At 35.2% G+C, this 21915-nt stretch overlaps 1 protein-coding gene across 1 annotated transcript in view; it reads right to left on the bottom strand.

Moving 5' to 3' along the window:
* Positions 1 to 20809, bottom strand: part of LOC145677131 (focadhesin) — an 88081-nt gene extending 67272 nt beyond the window's left edge. The window contains exons 1-4 of the mRNA XM_081747778.1: positions 20655 to 20809; positions 7336 to 7395; positions 5867 to 6021; positions 2608 to 2811 (exon numbers count right to left, since the gene is read on the bottom strand). Coding sequence (XP_081603904.1) covers positions 2608 to 2811; positions 5867 to 6021; positions 7336 to 7395; positions 20655 to 20711 — 476 coding nt within the window. The 5' untranslated portion in view covers positions 20712 to 20809. The remainder of the gene's footprint in view (positions 1 to 2607; positions 2812 to 5866; positions 6022 to 7335; positions 7396 to 20654) is intronic.
* Positions 20810 to 21915: the final 1106 nt, after the last annotated feature.

A 21915-nucleotide genomic window follows, 5' to 3' on the forward strand; every position in this document is an offset into this window, starting at 1 on the left:
TGTTAGGGAGATGAAACTTGGTATATGCAATCTCTTTATGAGAAACAAGTGAACAAGTGCCTATGCATTTTCGGAAATTCCACTTTCCAATGGAAAAAGAAGGCAATTTCTATATTTTTCCCCCTCAATATATATAAAAATGACATTAGAATCAGTAGAAAATGGCTAAAACATTAGATATGAAATTTTAACTATAGTTCGCACTTGGCTCAAGCCGGGTTTTTAATCATATTATTTTCAGTAAAATGTGTATCCTAAGGGAAGAAGAGTTCCTCTTATGCTAGTGAGATGAAATTCGGTGTATAAACAGCTTATTAAAAAATAAATGGTCAAACGCTCCAGTATTTACGAAAATTCCGCATCCAAAAACGTTAGGGAACAATTTCTAAAGTATTTTAATTTCTTATTTTGTACTTACAAAATAACCGAAGAAAAGAAACTTTCGAATCGTTTAAAATGAATTTTTGAATGTATTAACATTTGGGCTCACCTACAATTTTATAACTTTCATTGAAATGAGTATCCTAAGGGGAGAAGGGGAGGGAGTTTAAACTTTTCGCAAACAATAACGGCTGCACAGTCTGAAATGCATTTCTGAATATAGCACTAGAGTCGAGTTGAGTTTTTTTTTTTTTTTTTTCATTTCCCTTTGATTCAAATACCTATCGTACGAGGTGAAGAGTGTTCAACTTATCTTCTCCATGCGAAGAACAAGCATTTCAGCTAGTATATTTTGCTGCAGTTATTGTTTGGGTAGAAAGCGCTTGTGAATTAGGTACTGTACTATGTGTTGTTAAGAGAAGTAGCGTGCACAAATAAGATGTAGAATGTTTCAACTGGAGTTTAAGACAAGTTATCGAATTATGATGTATGTGCAAACAATGAAAAGTTAGTTGATAATAAGATCATATTAACGAAGAGAAGCTACGTTGAAGAAAAATAAGGTATATGTGATTATGTCTAATGCAGGGATGGAAATAAACAACAAAAATTTTACTAGCCCAAGAAAAAACCTACTAGCCCACATCTTACAATAGAAATCATTTATGATATGATATGATATTAAATACTCGCCCTGGGCGAGTAGTTATTTGCATCCCTGCCTGGTCTAATGTGTGAAGAAAGACTGCAAAATGGCACAGATTGATAATAAAAGGATTTGTAATTGAGTTGACATTGGTTAAGAAAGTTTTTGGTTAAGAGATTTACTGCTCAGCTGAAACTTAAAATAATAAACACATAATTCTGAGATATATATATATATATATATATCAGAATTATAGTTTTAAATATATAAATATATCCTGAAATAGTTTTAAAGCAGTCGATTAACTATACACAATATTGATGTAAAACTTTTAGTACAGCTACGCGAATCGCAGAATCAACCCTAAAATCGTCACTTGAACAATTAATTAGATCTGGCTTATAGATATAATGATTGTTGAATGTTTGCTCTGTCATATTTGCAGCAACTTCAAAACTAAAAATTGTCCCATACTGCGTTTTCTTGGAAAAGTTTTTTATTTATTTATTCAAAGATAAATATTATGTTTAATTTTAAAATCCTGTACAACTCTGGTAGAACTCGATGTTTTGTTCTTTTCATAAAAGAGAGAAATGTAAAAACAAGTGATAAACTCGAACTCTGAAAATGCGTCAGTTTTACTATCGTGGTTTTAGAAATTGGAATAGCAATAGAAAGTTTAATAATAGTAGTCGAAAAGCTAAAGACAATTAACCACACCTGAGAAGGTATGTTATTTTTCAAACTAAACTGAATTTTTTAACATTTTTCTAAAATTATATTTCAATTCATTTCTGTTTTGGATTTTTATCTTACCCTCTTGTCAATTCAAATGACAATAATAACAATAATAATAAAACAAGTAACCTAACTAACCTAAATCAGATATGGAAATTACTTAATTGTATTTACATATCACAACATGTGTATAAACAGTAACATGTCACTAGCTGTATTAGTTTTTGTATTGTAATCTTATTTACTAATTTTACTCTTCTTTAAAACGTCATTAATTACGGTACATTAGTGTTTACATTGTATATGCATGTAATTTCCATTTCATATTTTAAGGAAAGGTCAGTATCATTGTCCTTATTTAATCAATTTAATTTTTAATAAGGCAAACCACTCCTTAAAATTTGTTGTACCCTCATCCACGTATAATGTAACATGAAACAAAAGCGCTTTTCAATTTTGAGTTATTTATTAAATCCTAGCTTCTAGCTACTAAAATAATATATTTTAAAGCCATAATTAGACTTATAAGAAAAATTGAAAAGAAAAGGCTTTTTGAATATGACCTAACATATTTTTTCTAAGGACTTCACTCGACGTGCTCAATTTATTAATTAATAAATTAAATTATTTATTAATTTAATTTATAATTAATTATGTTCAAATTATGACTGGCAAAACCAGAAACTTTCCACGGCTAAATACATCTGGAGAAAATAAATAAATAAAGTAAACACTTCTGCCTTATGTTGGATGATACCACCCAAGTTCAATAAATATGTCGTACAAACACAATGTGTAATCACCTATTATTTTCTCTATACAGAACTATTCTGTATACTTACACTTTTTCGTGGTTATCACAAAAGTATGTAACTTGACTGAAAACATCAACCCATACATCCTTCTTCTGTTTGAGGACTGTGATTAGAGGATGTTTAAGCGTATGGAGATTGAAGGGGCATATATAGTAACCATTTTTCTGAATTTGAGTCTTCAAATCTATTAGCAACAAAGTTCCAATTGCTGAGATGATACCTGTATAATGCCTTAAAAATAAGTAAATAAATAAATAAAACATAAAAAATATTCTTCAAATTATGTATACATCTAGAGAAAATAGAAAATAATTACCTTACTACACTTCAAATTAATAATTGGATGTCGTTGCTAAATACGCAATATGATGATGATAACTTACCTCCTTTCATATCGCAGCTATTTGATTCAGTGAAATATTTAAGAAACTATCAGATATATTTTAAATTTAAATTCTGAATTCTAGATGTAAAGAGCATTCATAATTTATAAAATCCTTTCTTATGCACTGTTGATAACATGCTAAATAATAATTTGAGCTTCTCCGTGGCTCAGCGGTTAGCGTACACGCCTTTGGCGTGGGAGACCCTGGTTCAATTCCCGGCAGGAGCTCATGTGGTTCGGATTCCACATTAATCAGTAGGTCCACGTCTCATATAGCCTCGCTGCTGAACGGGACGTTAAACTTAACAACTCAACTCAACTCGTGCTAAATAATTTAAATAACAATAGAAATCTGACCAAAACAAACACTTACAAGCAGCAAGTACGTAAATTATACAGTAGTATGTGTGGCACCGTTAAAAAAGGACAAGCAATAATACACAGAATCGGCTATTTAGGGTTGTTTTTATATACAGTACAGAAATACGTAAGTAATGTTCGAAGAGAATAAAATGCACCAATTATTATTGGCAACGAATGACATATTGTTTAACCTCACAGGAATTCGTTTCTATCCATTTTCTTAAAAATTACGCATAAGAATTTATTCACAAGCATGTTACTGATTCATCCATCCCACCATTGCCACATTTCATTGCACACGAAAGTCGAACTCAGCTTTAAGATATCTCCCCTTCCTTATTCCTAAAGAACATCCTCCGCATCAACTAATCATTCACTTGAAGTATTCCTAAACTCGATGTGATCTACTGACTGATATATATATCTCAACTTTGGAACAGTTAATGAAAATTCTAGGCTCTATCTTATTAACTACAATAAGTATTGTCGTCTTCTAGTGTCATAATTTCACCTACAGCGTCAATGTTTAGGTGTACAGTTTTTTTTTTTCCCTCGGAAACTATGCACAAGCTTTTACACTCACACATACCATTTTGATCAACACAATACGATCTATCGAACTGTATACGCCTCATCTTTGGACACGTTTTACCCCAACTAGGAGCTGAAATTGAAATTAAAGAGTGCCAAAACTGTTCCCCACTCAACTTAGTGATCTCGAAAACTATGGATTCGACACTAATATCGGTCATCTTTTATTATTTTCACATGTCACCGACCCCTTCCTGCCATTAAGGGCACTAACGAGGGGCTGAATTTGGATTTAAACGCCATCAGAAATGTCACTGTTAATCTCAGCGACCCCAAATCTATGGATTCGACAGTTATAGTAGTCGTTTTCGATCACTTTTATGTCACTCCCCCTAGGTATACTAGGTCTTACCCGCACTGGGGGGCTGAAACTAGACTTAAAGGGAATTGGAACAGTCACCTATCAGCTCATGGACCCCAAAACCTATGGATTCGACACTAACATCGGTCATTTTCGATAATTTTTATGTGTCTACCATTTCCCCCTCCTCCCTAGATATGTCAGAGGGAATCTCATCTCGACAGTACGAGTTATGATAGATGACTGACGAGTAGCTTGTAAAAAAGATAGAAAGCCTTCAGATAAGAACGTTATGGGAAAAAAAAAAAGAGAGAGAGAGAATTTACAGCCGGAATTGAATTTCAAACAAGTTGATTAGTGTAGTTAGTCCTCATACTACTCTGTAAAGTTAATAATATTAATTGAACCACCACAGGTTAGTAGGAGGTACTAATTAGATAAAGAGATGACAGAACATGCAAGTTTAAAAGTCAAGACTTTAGAAGTATCCCACATTTAACCAAGGTCGACGAAATTTAATTATGTATAGGTGAGACTGACTCCAAGTCAAATTTCACGGCAGAGATATGTATCGTGTGAAATGAAGGAGAAAAGGGAAAGCCAACAAAAGTAAACTAGATCTGTAAATAAAATTTGACAAGAATTAAGTAACAGTAAATAAATAGATTATAAAACAAAAAAACGAAATGAAGCGAACACACACAAAGGACGGAGTGAAAGAAGTGCTTATACAAGAGGTAGTGCACTTCTTTGTTCTAATTAATCACATGGTTCTGATAAAATTACAAATACAAAAGAATGGAAAGCATTTTTAATCAAATGAATGACACAACGAAGAAAAAAAAGAAAGTACAATAAACGTTTATTCATCGACAAAGAAATAGTCACGTACCACGTGAAGTAAGTCATCGTAATCTAGGTAAAAAATTAATGAATGTAAAAGCTCAGGTAATAACAGAATTAAAGGAAAGTAGTATATAATTTGAAAGAAGTCGAAAATCAATAGAGCAAAAAAAAAAAGGGGGGGGGAATCTATCCAGATTAATTCTGTTTCCCTGAATATTATTTTCTCCTATTTAAATAAGTAAGAATACTAATTTTTCGATTCCATCATATAGATAGATGTGTTTCTTCCATCAGTAATAAAATGGCCTGTCTCCATATTATTTTATTTTACCTTAACCTAAAATTAATGTATTGAGAACTTCTGTCCCTGACATCTCAAGGCTGAGTACAACACCTACCTAAAAAGTAGTATTGGAATTGAATTTCACATAAATCTATTCTTGTACTTCGCTTCAATAGGACGACATTACAATTAACTTCTAATTTAGTACTAAGATCCCATGTATAAGAGATGATACTACTTGGGACGAATACAAAAGCAGACTATAAAATTACATAAGAAAAGGTCTACCGATAACAATTTGAGCTCTAATATGCATTATTTGATCTCTCTATAATACAAGAGAAACTAGTTGGCAGCGGATATCCTTTCCGACGTTGCACAATTAGAAAAAAAAAAAGATATTAAAGATAGAAAGGAAAGAAAACCTCTGTTGTCTACTATTTGCTATAAAACAAACAACTGATTACATTTATTGATTATCACATTATTTGAAACTGGATTAGCAATTTATACATACCTGGCCGTCGGTAAAGAACATATAAGGCCGGCAAATGTAGCAGGAACTTCCAACACTCCATCTTCCACAAGTGCCACTAAACCATGACAGGCTGTTATACTAACAGTAGGGTCAGGATCCTGGCATTTTTCTTTCAGAAGCTTTAATTCTGCCGTCTAGAAAGTGGATTAATTTACATGTAAACTATATTTTCCAGTAAGTTAATAAGTAAAGTCAGCACATAAATGAACGAAGACCAAAAATATTGTAGAATATAACAGATACAAATGCACAATAATTTGGAAATTTCTAAAAGATGTAAAAATTGCCAGAAAGAATTACAATTTCTTTCCTACATTAAAAACGTTCCCGTTTAGCTGTGTTTATCTGTGATCTGAGATTCAATTCCTAGTGAAAATAGCTTTCGATGTATCATTTCTTAAAAGCATAGTTTAAACAGCCCATTGTCATGCACCGAGGTTAAAGAAGACGGTAATGATGAGGTGTGTGATAATAGTGGAATGACGAAAATGGGAGAACGCCGAGAAAATCGACGCACACGATGTTTGTCCAACACAAAGCCCCACTTGCCGGAAGCTGTGATCGAATCAGGACTCCACGCGCAACAGGTGAGCCCTCTACCACTGAATTACAGAGGGCCCATATGAAAATTGAAGAAATATCAGCAAGCAAAGCTGATGTGCTGACTACATATCACCCATCTAAAAACTGTGTGGCCGGTAGTATACCTTCATATGCAATTACGCTAGAGAATTAAGTTTACTATAATAAAAGATAGCAAAGAAAGAACAGGATATACAGGATGTCTACTAAAATGAAATTTCGTGACTTTTTCGTGACCTTTTCTTTACCATACCACAAAATTTTATAACATTCTCAAGAGCGAATTTGGGTGCGAATTAGGCCGGATTTTCATGCATACGATAGAAGTGTGCTTTGCTTGCGATTTGGTAGCGTCTAAAGCCGATCATAGACATTTTTGGTGGTGAATTTTGACGTTTTATAGAACAAAATTTTCCAGTCTGTACTTATATTTGTACAGGTAAAAACAAATCGTGACCCAAAAGCTAAATTTCTTGACTTTCATGACCGTTTTCTGATTTCCTGATTTTTTCATAATTTTCGTGACCGACAGACACCCTGATAGAAGAAAAACAAACTTCGATGAAATTATACGGAACTACAGTAAGAAAAGTAAAAAGTAAAGAAAGAAAAAAAAATAGCAGACAAATCTGAAGAGAATGAGATCCCAAAGTTATGATTAGAAGAGCATGCAATATACTCACTGCGTTTTCTTTTTAATTTACGAGTATTTTTATTGTCTTTACCGAGCATAATTACATTCAAATTAGCTTTTCTCCTATATTCTTTCTTACAAATAGTATCCAGCAAATTCATATGTGTAAACAAAATTTGCGAGGTGATTCCTTATACAAAACAGAAAAAAATATAACAGTAAAAGTACAAACCTCATTTACATCCTCCGAAGATTTTTTGCTATTTATGGCATCTATCAATTTAGCAACAGCCTGCAAAATAAAAAATAAAAACTTTTATAAGGGATTTGTATTTTGTGTATGAGAAATTTGAACTTGTTTCAAAAAGCAAATATCACTTCTATACATTATAAAATATTATTACTTATACGCTAGAAACAACAGATAATTAAGAATGTTCATTATTCGTCCAACCACTTTTTGTAAATTCCAAAATTCAAAAAATTGATTTTAGTATTACTTTTTAGTAATTTGCCGGTACGAACAAAATTTTAATTTAGTTACGTAGTATTAGAGAGAGACTGTGGAGAACAGTTCGTAACTGAATCGTCTTAACCAAAACTTTAGCCTTAACTGTCAAGTCACTTGCCAAGCATGTTAAAAAGCGTGCATGCACTACAGCTCTCTTCCACCCTTCTCCTTGACGTAAGGTACTCTTTAATATTACCAGTCAATTTCAATTCGTTTCTTCCTTCTCTCATTTTCTTTCCATACTTTCTACTACACTCCTTCCGTATAAAATTTCTTCTCACATGATCATGTATCATAAACTAGATAGAACGTTTTGGAGGTTATAGTAGTGAGGCTCAAATTACTTTTACTGGACGGAAGTTGAATTTTGAGACCATGAGAAAGGTATCGAACATGATTCATGGCTAGTTTTATTTTAGACACTCCTTCCACAGAGTAAAATGACTGTATTTCCGAGCATTGCACAGTATTTTGCTACATATCTAAATTATTAATATTTTGGGTAGAATGAAAGAGACATAATAAATAAAATGTATTTTTTTTTAATTTAATGAGTTCAAATTTATAGTATTCACAGAATTCTTCAAACCAGTTTCATTATGTAGAATAATATTTATTATTGCACATATAGTCATAACATGAATGGAACATATACAGTTTAATGGATATTTTTACTTTATTTAGAATTGGTCTTTGCTAGTGTATACAAAAATAATTCCTACAAACATTTAGATTTGACCGCCTTCCTATTTTGGTTCTTAGATCCACGCATGCATGCTTAGTAGTCCAGAAAAGATGAAAAGATGCGAAGATTGTGTTTTACAAATATCTGTGTTCAATAGATAATTTAGATTTCGTACGACAATTATTATAAGTAGTGAAATGTGAATTACAGAATATAAATAGTACGCGAGGTTACTATTTATGTATGGGCCAATGCGAGGGGTGCTGATAAAGATTGAGCCTTACCAAGAAAGATTAACGTCATTTTCTTTTTCATTTCAGAAGTGAACATGACTGCACCTCCAGCAAGCTTTAATCCAGAGGAGGATAGGACAGCCATGAAGTTTCTGTTTCTCCAAGGGAAAGGTGCAACGCAGATCTACGATGAAATGAAACAAACTTTGGGGGACCATGGGCCGTCATATGCAACTGTCAAACGCTGGTGGCAAACTTCAGAACTGGCCATTTTGATGTTGAAAGTGCAAAACCCTGTGGCAAGTCTGTTTTGTGTCTGTTCCCAAAAATGTGCAAGCCATCCAGGACATGATAATGGAAGACATTGAATATCAGCCAAAAGGATTGCCACATGTTTGGGCATATCACGTGAAAGAGTTGGTACCATTATTTATAATGCTCTGGATATGAGGAAGGTTGCAGCAAAGTGGATTTCCGAACTCCTGACGAAGGAACAGAAGTAGGAAAGAGTGAGAACTTTGCGGACAGTTTTAGAACATTTTGCAAGAAGTGAGGTTGGTTTTTTGGAGTAACTCGTAACTGGTGATGAGACGTGGATCTATTGTTATTATCCCGAGACTAAGGAACAGTCTAAGGCAGCGTTTCCCAACCTTTTTCAACTTGCGGCACACTACGGGTGTAACTTGAATTCTCGCGGCACACTCATAGATATTATTATTATTTGCAAATATAAAATACCATGGTAATTTTTTTCTGTGATTACTGATCTTCTCACAGAGATGAAAGCTCGAGCACTGGTTTTCCCCTATGCTATTTCATTATGCTTACTTTTTATTCTAATTTTAAAATAGAAAACAATTGCAATGAAATATAGGACTCAGATTTTAAAAAATACGCTTTCTTTTTCCAAAACTATCCAACCTTTCACTAAGAACGAACATCACTAAATAACGAACGAACAAACAAATGTCTTGTACTTTTAACTTTGCTGTTTTAACCAAAACCGGTGCATATTATTGCAATCACACAGCTTGCGATGCGTCGAAGTCAAAACACACCTGTTGAACAAAGTGTTGTTCTGTCATTCACGTGCGAATGAGTTTTCCACGAACGTTCACTTGACGTGTGCCATACAAGTGCTTCCATTTCTCGGTGTTAGTATGACTCAATCGAAGCGTAACATAACAGCTAACCCTGGAAATGTGTACGAGCCGAAATACTGTCTGCTATACAGTAATAGATGTAGAATAATAAATTACAATTACAGTAATTTTTTCCATGGTAGAAATTAATACTACTAATGTGAAATACAAAAATATACATTTTTTCCTATGTCTTGCAATTTGGTTGCTATAGAATTAATAATTTTGTTTCGATTTCCTCGCGGCACACCAGCGGTCCATTCGCGGCACACCAGTGTGCCGCGGCACACCGGTTGGGAAACGCTGGTCTAAGGAATGGAGGCACAGTTCTTCATCCCGGCCAAAGAAGTGCCGTGCGCAGAGGCCTGCATAGAAACAACAATCTTTTGGGATAAGGACGGAATTCTGCTGGAGAACTATCTTCCAGTGGGTGCAACCATTAATGCAGCATAGTACTGTGATTTCTTGAGGAAGTTGCACGAAAACATTAAAAACAAACGCTGTGGTAAACTCTCCAAAGATGTTCTGCTTTTGCACGACAATGCCTCCTCACACACGGCATCTGAAACACAGGACACATTGGCCACCCTAGGCTTTCAAGTGTTGCCTTATCCCCCTTATTCGCCTGACCTAGCTCCATCCGATTATCATCTGTTCCCGAATCTCAAAAAAACATCTCATAGATCAGCGTTTTCAGTGTCTTCAAACGGCAACTGATGCTACAGATGAGTGGTTACAGCGGCAGACAAAATACTTCTATTTACAAGGACTTAAAAAGTTGCAGGACAGCTGTCGCAAATGCATTGACTTACTAGGGAAATTGTGTAATAGTGTGGGAGTTTCAGCTTTCTACCTAATTTTTTTCTTGATAAGGCTCAATCCTTATCAGCACCACCTCGTATTAGAGTGATGATTTTATAATAAATATAGAAAGCATGCAACGGTCTTGCCATATTTTTTATTTGATATGTATATCAACAATGCATGTATAGAAAATAACTATAATATTTCATAAAATATGCATGTTAACACCTAAGCACAACCTTGTACGAAAATATGAAATTTATTTTATTAAAAATCTGAAAATTAAATAACTATTGAAAACCGATTACAGAGACAACTATTAAGAAAGCTGTGAATTGATTCAGATCAGTTGTCACTAGTAACTCACTGCAAACTTTCTGATATATATAGGGTGTTTCAAAACAATACCGACAACGTTTGAAAGACAACTGACAACAACACTGACAACTGATACCAAGATAAGACAAAAACTATAGACCAACCTTTCGGAGTGCACAAATGCTTCCTTTCGGAGTTACTGGCTGCCAAAAACATGAAAAATTGAACTTTAAAGGTCTAAAGCTTCAAAACTATGGGATCTACCGTAGTTAGGTCAAGACTTCACTTAGGAACTAGTATGTGTCCTATAAAATATCCAAGTTTCATAATCCTGTAGTACTTCCGCAACAATTTTTATAGAGGTAGTTGGTGAATACTTCAAATTATATGTCCGTAGCCAAACTCCCTCTAAAAAAATTGTTCTATGAGTACCTTAGGATTCTGAAACATGTATAGGTATATTTGGATAGCACACATACTAGTTTCTAAGTGAAATCTTGACCCGAGTACAGTAGGTCGCATAGTTTTGGAGGTATTGACCTTTAAAATTCATGGCTCTTTTTTGTTTGTTTCCCTTTTATTATAAATGTTCCACATAAGCCCAACAGTATTTCATTCATTTCATGTTGTATATATGCAGGGTGGACCATTTATCTTGATACGTCCTTGCCACTTTTAAACTAATGGACAAAAAGCGCTGAAATTTTATACCATGCAAATATCGGCAGGCGGGATATTGTTTGGCATATTCTGTGCTACGACCAGGTTAACAGTTTGCTAATCCAACATCAAATATATTTTTAAATGACACAACGTCAGGTTATTACATATTTTAAATCTATGTATAAAAGGAAAACAAACTAGGATTATTTTTGTCATGCAGTGTTGCAAACTAAGGATGTTACAGTATCATAAACATCAAAATTTTGGTAGCCTCTACAACAATAATAACGCAAATGAGACAGATGAAGCAATGCACTTCCAGAGTACTTTATAGTGTCCAATACTATGATCATGATATGACGGATTTCGAATGAATACGACCAAAGTTACAAGGGACTGAAAATTTAACTTCTTTCAAAAGCCTTTATTTTGAAAAACTGCTTAGATAAGTATCTCATCAAATTATATGGTTAGTTTTCAACAGATGTGAAGATCACAATGTCATTTACAACAATTTCGCATCTCAAACCATTCTAAAGATGCGGTAAAAACTGTTAAAGTTTGAAACACTGCTTAAAATATTTCGAGAATTTATTGTAATTACACTTACAAAAAAAAGTATTGTTATGATGTTATAGAAACGAAGTAAATCAAAAATTGTCTTAAAAATTCCCACAAATATGCCATTTTGAGCAATATATCAAATTTTACCATATTATTTTCGTATCTGCTGAACAGTTTGAGTTCTTTTATTGGAAACCATGTACGTAATTCGATATGATAGTTACCTAAACACAATTTCGAAATACGTCGTATGATGACCACAGTATTTGACATCAAAGTGCTTTGGATGTGCATTACCCCATTCGTCCTACCTGCATTATTACCGTTGTAGAACTCTCCAAACTGAGGTTATTTTTCGATGTTTGTGATACTGCTGCGTCCTCACTTTGCAACACTACATAAGACATGTGTTATTGTATGTTTTCCAATTATATGTAGACCTGAAATATCCAATAACCTTGACGTAGTCACATTTGAAAAAACAAAACTTTATACTGAGTTGGCAAGACTGTTAACCTTCTGGTATCACGGAGTATGCCAAACAATGTCCGCCTGCCGATATTTGCATGGAACAAAATTTCAGCGCTTCTTGTCCATTAGCTTACAAGATAAATGATCCACCCTGCGGAATTCAAGAATGACCATCTAAAAATTTTGATTTCTTTACTGTTGATCAATACCATACAGTACTAAATGCACTGTAAAGGAGAACTTTCACTTTTGAGTTCAGCAAGATTTATAAACAACTGACAATTTTCCCATACATTAAACTAGTATCCGTTGCCACATTCTCACATATTGGTCTTATGAAATCAAAATCTAGGCTTATTTGACAAGCATTTTAATTTTGCATAAAGATAAGTAACGGACACAACTTTTAACGCATTAAAGCTTCTAAATTATTTGTGTAAGTTCCAAAACATATTACAGGCTCCAAATAATACCACTTCTGTACACTCCGCTTAGAACTGAAATAAGCGATTAAACTAACTAAAAATCTGTTCAACTGCATCAGTATCTTCTTGATATTGAGCGATATCTTCCTGTTGAACAAATCTGAACTGGGCACCCAGGATCTTTAAAACATCGCTAATTGGGAGTGAGCAGTAGCGTTGGTCTTGCAGGTGGAAATCTATATCCAGCAGCCGGTCCATGTGAAACATAAAGTTCATAATGATTTCATTTAACCCACAACTGATATCTACACGCCACTAGTCCATTATGCACACAAACAGCAAACATCCTTCTTTGTAGGTTGTCAGTCTGAATATTTTCCTGCCGCTCCTGGGGACTTAGTCGGAAAACTGGAATTACTTCTCTGTTGTTGTGTACTGACAAGTAAACGTCACGTTTGGCTGAATCGAGTTGCTGCCCGTGACCAAAGACTTAGGTGCAAAGCTCGAAGAGTTTATGAAAAACAGCCAGTAGAAAGTCACATAGAAGTACATGTTATAGTTGTAATATATAGTTCAAAACATAAGAGAGTGTCTTATACTTATTATTTCCTCTAAACTAGATTATATTTGTGTTTCCAGCACACTTAAGTGATAAAACACAAGAAAAAGTTGTTTGTTTTGCAATTCCGAAGTGGTTTTGTTATTGTATAGAAAAGTTACCAATTACTACAGTCATTATGCAGTTCAGAAAAGAGTTCATGCCTCGCACAAATACTCTGTTCACAGTGAGCACACCTGATAAACGCAATCAAGTCGCACTTGAAACATTCGTCGTTCACAATTCCGTCAAAACAGTAATCGTAATGAACGATCCAACTTTCAGGCTCCTCATTCAAGTATCCAGCCTTATGAAAAGCGAATCGAATCATGTTGCGAAAACTAGGAGCACTGAATAGTAAATTGTGAACGACTGAAGTTGCATGAATATAATGATGCCAAATATTCACTTTACTTCCCTTTATTGCTGTATCAGTGATGAAACGAGAACGAAGGCTTTGTATGGACGGAAGAAATGAACATCCAGAGGCTGAATCATGCCACTACATCCATCGGATATCAGCCGTTTGATCAATGCAAAGCTTTTTGGCACACACTGTGACGAAAGACTGCCGCCATTGTTTGCAGACCATGAACCAAGTAACAGGAGGACTTGTCACTTGGAATGCTTTTCCATATGACATGCGAATAGAAAGTCCTGCTTGTTCATGTTCGCTGTTTTAGCAGCAAATGAGATTAAGATTATATCAGCCGGATCGGCTGGCTTTACTACAGGGAACCTACCGTTTGGTTCAACTACCAGAACATACATGAGACGCAGAATTTCTCCTTCCTTGGACACAACTGGCATTATCACATAGGAATGAGATGCACTTACATATCCCACTGTTGTTCTCATCTCCATTGATCCTTTCTTCCTCAACGTCCGGTACAAATACAATTCCTTTGATCCGCATTAAAGACACTGGCAGCTGGAATGTCATCAGTGATCATAAGATCAAGTACTGAAACAGACTATAACATGTACCTTCATGTGACTTTCTAGTGGCTGTATCTCCTAAACCCTTTGAGCTCTGCACCTAAAATTTTCCTGATTGAGCACACTTGGTACTACTCTAACCCGATTCACCCAAACGTAACGTTTACTTGTGAGGTTTATCTTAATTAAGACACTGAAGGTATACAATTTCTTCTTCATGAATAATACATCAACTACAGTAGTATATAAACTGCTTATACAAAAGTAAAATATATCGTGGACTATTGATTATGGAACAGATTCCTCTGAATAGTCTAAGTTACCGTCGAAACCTTTGAGTTTCAAGAACATAACTACGGTTACCCAGGTATTCTACTTTACGTTACAAATAACAGGGTAAAGTACATGCAATATAAATTAATCCATCACTGTGGTCCAGACATGTGACTTCACAGTTTCTTTCACAGGGGTGGTTTGGATGGACCATTCTTCTATTTTCTGTTGGTGGAATTCTTCAACTTCGTCTCTGAGCAACAGGATGGGGGCTATTTATATATGATTTCATCATTTGTGTAAAACCCTCGTCATTCTAAATTACAGTTGTACTTGGGCCTGGAAAGACTGTTTTGTAGCGTGGTGTTTCGGCAGGCCCTCTATACCATCGCAAGACTCCTTTTCATGACCATCCCACTGGCCCAAGCAACTCGACAATTCAAATAGTTGGCAACGATTTTAGATAGCTAAGAGAACAATCAGAAATGATGACGTTTTCTGCCTATGAATGCAACTGTTGAAGAATTTTGCGTATTGTTAACAATCCGTGTGCTTTTTGTCATCACTTATAACTGCAACACTTGTGGCTTTAATTTGAAAATATGTGACTTCTGTAAAAATACACTTGGTCACGACTTCAGTCGTACTCTTGTACTTCTTGTGACAAAATCACGGACCAGTTGTCAGCAAAGTCACAGTAAAGTAAACACATAATTGATCAGCTTCTATACTCCCCTTCACGTCTGCAATGTATTGTTAAAATTTCTTCAGATCTAGATGTGTTACTGCTTTTACTGTCCATTTACCAACTTTGTCAATGAAGGTATCAATGGCAACACTTTTCTTCATGAGTTTATTTTCCTATCTTGCCTATGTTAACCTCAGAAGAGTCTGTAAAGCGCGTCCTCCCTTTCTAGGACAGTCACTACATTCCTAAAACAAACAAGTCTCTCGTTGTACACCACAGACTACTAATGACTTCACACGACAAATTAAGACGTTATATGCCACACTCTTAAGCAAGTTCATCAAATTTACCACAAAAACTTCTTAACTGGCACAATACACACATAAGCAAACATTTTTAGGCGGGTGTGGAACCACTCACTTAGGTCTAGTGCATAACTTTTTTATATTTGAATGCGGAATATTGAATTTTCCTTCTTATATATACCGAAGGCTTCTTTACTACTGCATTTTTCCACTCTCATCACTTTTCTTTCTGTAACTGTTATAGTGATAGTGCCTCCCATTTATTTTATAAATAAAATGATTGTGCAATTCGAACATGTGCTTCATTTCACACAGGATTATCATAATAGGGATCTGGTTTTACAAACATTCCTTTTGCAGACCTCACATTTATTGGTTTGTCCACTATGAGATTAAATGTGACCCAAATCTGTACTCTTGAAAGGAACACTGGGATAACTGTTAGAGCTTGCACATTTTCATTGCAGGATTAACACGATTTAACAGCTGAATTGATGTCTGATATATATTTCCGGCAAATTGTACAAGCTTCTTTTGGTTCATTTTCTTCTAAAGATGGAATTTCTACTTTAAAGAGTCTTGTTAGTTTTGATTTGATGTACACACCACAGTTGGAGTATTTTCGTTGTGCTTTCTCGAAGCATACAAGCTTACTAATTGACTTCATTGACTATGGCTTCTTAACAGGGACACCAACCTCTGTAGCTGAATGATTCAGGGAATGTAATTCTTCTTCTGCTGATACAAAATCTTCGTAATCAATATCCACATCATCCACGCTTCATTTCGAATAGACACTTATTCCAAATAGGAAGGACATTTTCTGTTCTAACACACGTAACATTTTCTAATGCTGACCATGAATTACGATGCCCAACTTACATAGTTTCTTATCAACACTGAAATGTTTATTCAAGTTCAATATTCCGACGAAGAAACAAGATCTGCAACTGCGCTTCTTACTATTACCTAATTAAACTAAAATATATTCCCAAGAAATACACTTCTGAAACCTTATTTTGACCAAGTAACAGCAGACAAGTACCATAACGAACCTAGCGAACGGTCTCATCACAAGTGCCATTTACTGAATTCAAGAATGAAATAAACGAATCAAAAATGAATGAAATTCCTATAGTAAAGATTTACCTATTATGGGTATTACTTATGTCATATTGAGCGCAGATAACATGAAATCAAGACATTTATATTCATACACAATTCATGGTGATATGCTACTTTAACTTGAATAATCTTAAAACTTTAAAATATATAAAATTTTCAATAGGATATATACTCAATGTGCAATGCAATACAAAATTTTTCCAGTTTACCAAATAGTAACACATTCTACATGTATATATTTTACTTTGATTCCTTACCTAAAAAGAAACACACACTATCAGCATAGGTTTTCTGCTATTATTGGCACGTTACTTGCCGCAACTGAGAAGCTTCCATGCTTCATGGTCTCCAGCTAATCTCTTCGTCCTTCACGTACGATTTTTCTGTTTTATTATGGTCCATCAACCCTAGCATCCTTAGTTCTCTCTCTCTCTCTCTATCCTCTACCATTTTCCTCACCATACAGTTCCTTCTTAGCCAATGTACCAACCAGTTTCTCTTCGCCATCTCAATATTTAAAATTGTTCTTTCTTCTCTACCATTTCTAAAACCCTCTAATTCGTTTTCCTTTCGACCAAGCTAATTCGCTTCATTCTTCTCCACATTCAGATTTCCAGAGCTTCTAGCCGATTTTCATCACTTTTGTGTAATGTTCATGCTTCTGCCCAATACAGTACAATACTCTACAACGAAGCATTTTACAACTCTTTATTCAAGGTCCCACATAATAAACTTTTCTTCCTCCTAGTTTTCATTCGCCATTTCTACCCTTGCTTTTATTTCACGTTTACACATCATATCATTAATAATAATATCCAGGTATTGATAACTAGTCACCTGTTCTATTTTCTCTACTCCTACTTCTATAGTTAACAACGACCACTTCGTTCAGATCAGCATGGCTTTTGTCTTTCTAACACTTATTTTCATCCCATATTCTTCACAGCCATTCCTCAAGTTTCCTAAAATTTTATTGATTTTCTTTTTAGATTCCACAACAAGCGCGATGTCATCTCCAAACCGTGCACCTGTTCATTCTACCTCCTACTTAAATGCCGTCTTCATCATGTAGGCTCGTTTTTACTATCTCTTCTAGATAGATATTAAATAACGTCGGCGAAATACAGCATCCCTGTCGAACTCCACTTCCAATTGCACTCTCCTCTGTCATTTTTCCCCTATTCTAACACTTACTTCTTGGTTTATATATAAATTTCTTGTGAGTCTTCCATCTTTCCATTCCAACCCAACCTTCTTTAGAACTCCCAAACACCAATTTCCAATACACGTGGTCTACAGCCTTTACTAAGACTACCATAATTTCTTTCGTCCAATTATTGTGAAGTGAATTCTGAAGATCACTGTGACCGCACACCCTTATGTATGTTGGAAGAATAATAATGCGTTACTACTAACTAACTGTCAAGTGCGAGAAGCAACTTGGGAAAAACAACATAAATATCAGGAATTCTCCGATTTCATTTTTATTCTAATATGGCATACAATAAAGGAATCTGAAATATCTCTAGTTTATCTGTCAAAAATGAAATATTATTTAAATTGTGTTCTGTTCTTAAAAAATAAACAAAAAATATTTTCTTGAAAAAAGACGTTTTTTATTCAACCCTGGTTCCAATTGTATCAATCAGTATACGCCAGACCCAAAAGCCAAACTCTACCCAGTCTGATTCATTCGATGAGTATCTTCGGAAATTAAACCATGAAAGAATTCCATATCATACGTTTCTCCTTCTCTCTCTCTCCGGCTGAGAGCACATTGACCTGCACGGTGTTTATTTGGTGCCAGATTACTTTATGGGACCATAGATTTGTAAAATTTACAGGAAAAATATCTGTTATTTCAAAAGAAGAATATAGAAGTAAATAAAATACATATGAAGATCTTACCTCTGGTATCCCTAATAATCTTAACAGGCCATAAGGAAGGCATGGTAAACTAAATCCTATGCCTATGCAGTATGTTATAATTCCTAACAATAAGGTTGACTAACAGGTAAGTCACCAACCCACATGAATAACTTTGTGTGTTTCCACTACACTCGGGGCGCATACCCACTGTTGCTGATGCGTCTCGCCCCATTCGGGCCCACCAACTTCGTCCTGCCCCGATTCTCTTAGATACCCTTCTTGGTTTTAGTGGCCACCTAGCACAGGTTGGTTGGCTGGTTGATTACATGGCACGTGTCTGCACGCTGTATTTACATCTACAGTGATTAAGCCCTCCTCAAGCGAATTCAACCTTTGCATAAGAGTTTAAAGCTACTGAGAGTATACTTCTTGAAGAAAGAAATAAAGATCAATATTGAGATAAAGGGACAAACCCAACGTAACCTAATATTAAGATAAATTAGTGAATTTGTAACATTTCTTCGATCGAAATTAAGGCTGGCCCAGCATTACTCGAGCAGACGGTTCTATCAAATTTTGACATATTTCTTACATTTGCAGTTTATGTTAGAGCTTTGTATTTCTTTTAGAATAACCTGTACTACTACATGAGGCGCTCCATTACTACTTGCAAATTGACTTCAGGCAAAATCGATATAAATACAGTGTGAACATTTGGTATAAAAACAACAGTGCAAAACCAACTTAAGCTAGGTGGCCACTAATTAGCATAAATGATATCTAACCGAGTCAGGGCAGGAGCGCAGCAGGGAGCAAAAGTGTGCGTCCGTAGGAAGCAGGTATTCTGCGACGAAGAGTATAAGCATAAACGAGGATAGTGGAAGAGCAAACTTTACACGTTGAATACTTTCATTATCACTCATAATTCATTTCTATATGCTGTGCACTGACAGTAATTACTTGTATTCACATTCTCATTTTCTTACAAAATTGTTTCATTGCTTATTTTACACATAAATTTTCTATTTGGTAGAACTGTCGGGTTAAGTGCGGTATCGCCGGACTAATTTTAGGAAATTTACCGGGTCAATTGGGGAAGTTATTTAAGTTCATGAGAAAGAATGAGTACAAGGCAGGTAAGGGGAATAGTAAAAGTTAAGAAAGTGGTTGTATTTGTTGAATGTTTTTGATGTTGTTAGCGGCGCTGTATGTGGAGGCGGATGGACTATTTCGCGGAGGTACACTTCTTTTACTATACGGATACAGAATTTGTAAAATGTACAGAAAAAATTTGGCGATTAAAATCTTTAATCTGCACATTTCATGTCGAGAACAGAATCCAACCAACCCCTGCGGGGCTTCTAACCCGTTCCTACTACTACTGTTACTACTCTTACTCCTGCTTCCACTATTACTAATACTTATACTATGGATCCATATTAAAGTAATACTGCACGCCTAATGTAACGTAATCTAACATAGATTAATGTAATCCAACAAAATATAACCGAATGCAAAACATTTTGGTGTATTTTTTAGTATTCAAAGTGGTCCGGCGATACGACACAAATGCCAAACTGTCTGCTCGAGTCAACCCGCTGCCCCCTCAACTACACATTAGCAGTAAAATACATATTCTGCTATGTATGGGTCCACATTGTCAATCTGTACCCTTTAATTTAGTGTAGTCCATTCATTCCTTAGTGCTGGCATCCGGCTTTGATCCGTTATAGTACACATTATTTGGTTTTGACGTTTAGCTGTTGGTACACGTTTCATATGTTGTCAGAGCATAAAAGAAGTACACTAAAAGTTAATTAAGCAAAACTTCCCTCCTATCCATCCCTTGCACTTCCTGTGTCGTTATAAGCCTAGATCAAAAGAAAAAAATTACACAACCCTGTACTAATTTAAACTTGTATATAACATCATACTTACACTTCCGACTACTATAGCATTTCTTTTCCTTAATTTATACTCAACTTCTTCCATCATGTAAATAAAATTGACAACTAAAACTACACCACCCTACCGGCTAGTGATGGTCAGATTCGAGTCTAAGAATCGATTGCTCTCGATTCCTTAATGTACTGGATTCTCTGTGCTCGGTTTCTCTGCAATCGATTCTGGATTCGGTTTTATTCTCACTCAGTGGCTTGCGTTGATGATCCTACATTCATAACTTCATGTATGCGCTTTTTGAATTCGATTCTGGATCGTTTTGTATTCGGTTTTGTTATGCTCAATCAGTGGCTCACCACCCTGGCAGTACATTCAACAAGCCGCGTGCACAGAACACATTTCTGCTATTCATATAGCAACTGATGGGAAACTAACTCTTATGAGCTTTGACTGAATTCACTAAAGAAGCGTACGCCTTGTTTCGTCCTGTTATCAGCGGAGGGAGCGGAGGGCCAGTAAAGCAAGCAAGCCATAACATATCTTGTATGTCTTTAGCATCTAGCATCTTACTTTTAGCATTCTGACCAAATCTAGCATAATTTCAGCAAGTTTATCAAAAAGCCGCAAAACCTCGGGATGAGAAAAAAGTTGGTGGTGAGAAGAAAAAGAACGGCAGAAATATATCCTCTTCCATGATTCATAAAGTCTTACTGTTCGAAGCAAGTTTAAAAAGGCGGAAGGTCATCCCTTTACTGAAGTGTTTAGAGAAGGGGGTGGGAGTAAAAATGATTTAGTGTTATGAAAATAAGTTAGAAAACGACTTTTATTGCAGACAGTAGCTTCTTAACGTTAAGATGAAACATATAGCACACAAATACAGGTGAATCAAAGGTCTTTCGCCATTTTTGACTCAGTCCAGCCCAGAGGTGCATTTTTGCTTTTTTTTTTTTTTTTTTGTAGCTAATCCCACCCAGGGTTTTCTAATCCTTTGTGTGCAAGGTCATTTTCTTTCGAAATTAAAAAAAAATCAGAAGGTACAAAAAAACACTAGTTTCCAGAAGTTTTAATGTTTGTGCTGGAACTTCAGTCATTTTTGTTATGTTTATTTGTTTGTTTGTTTGAATTAGGTTAGTAAGAATAAAAAAGGAAGAAATAAAAAGGCTTTTTTACATCCTGAGCTGTTCTTTTTAATTTTAGAGATTTTTTCTTTAAAAACTCCAGAATTAGTAATTATGGGGATCAGTGCCGTGTCGTGGAAAATCAGCGCCCGGGGCGAGACTACGCGATGGCGCCCCTA

The sequence above is a fragment of the Thermobia domestica genome, chromosome 2 (genome assembly GCF_964235325.1).
Source record: "Thermobia domestica chromosome 2, izTheDome1.hap1.1, whole genome shotgun sequence".
NCBI lineage: Eukaryota > Metazoa > Arthropoda > Insecta > Zygentoma > Lepismatidae > Thermobia > Thermobia domestica.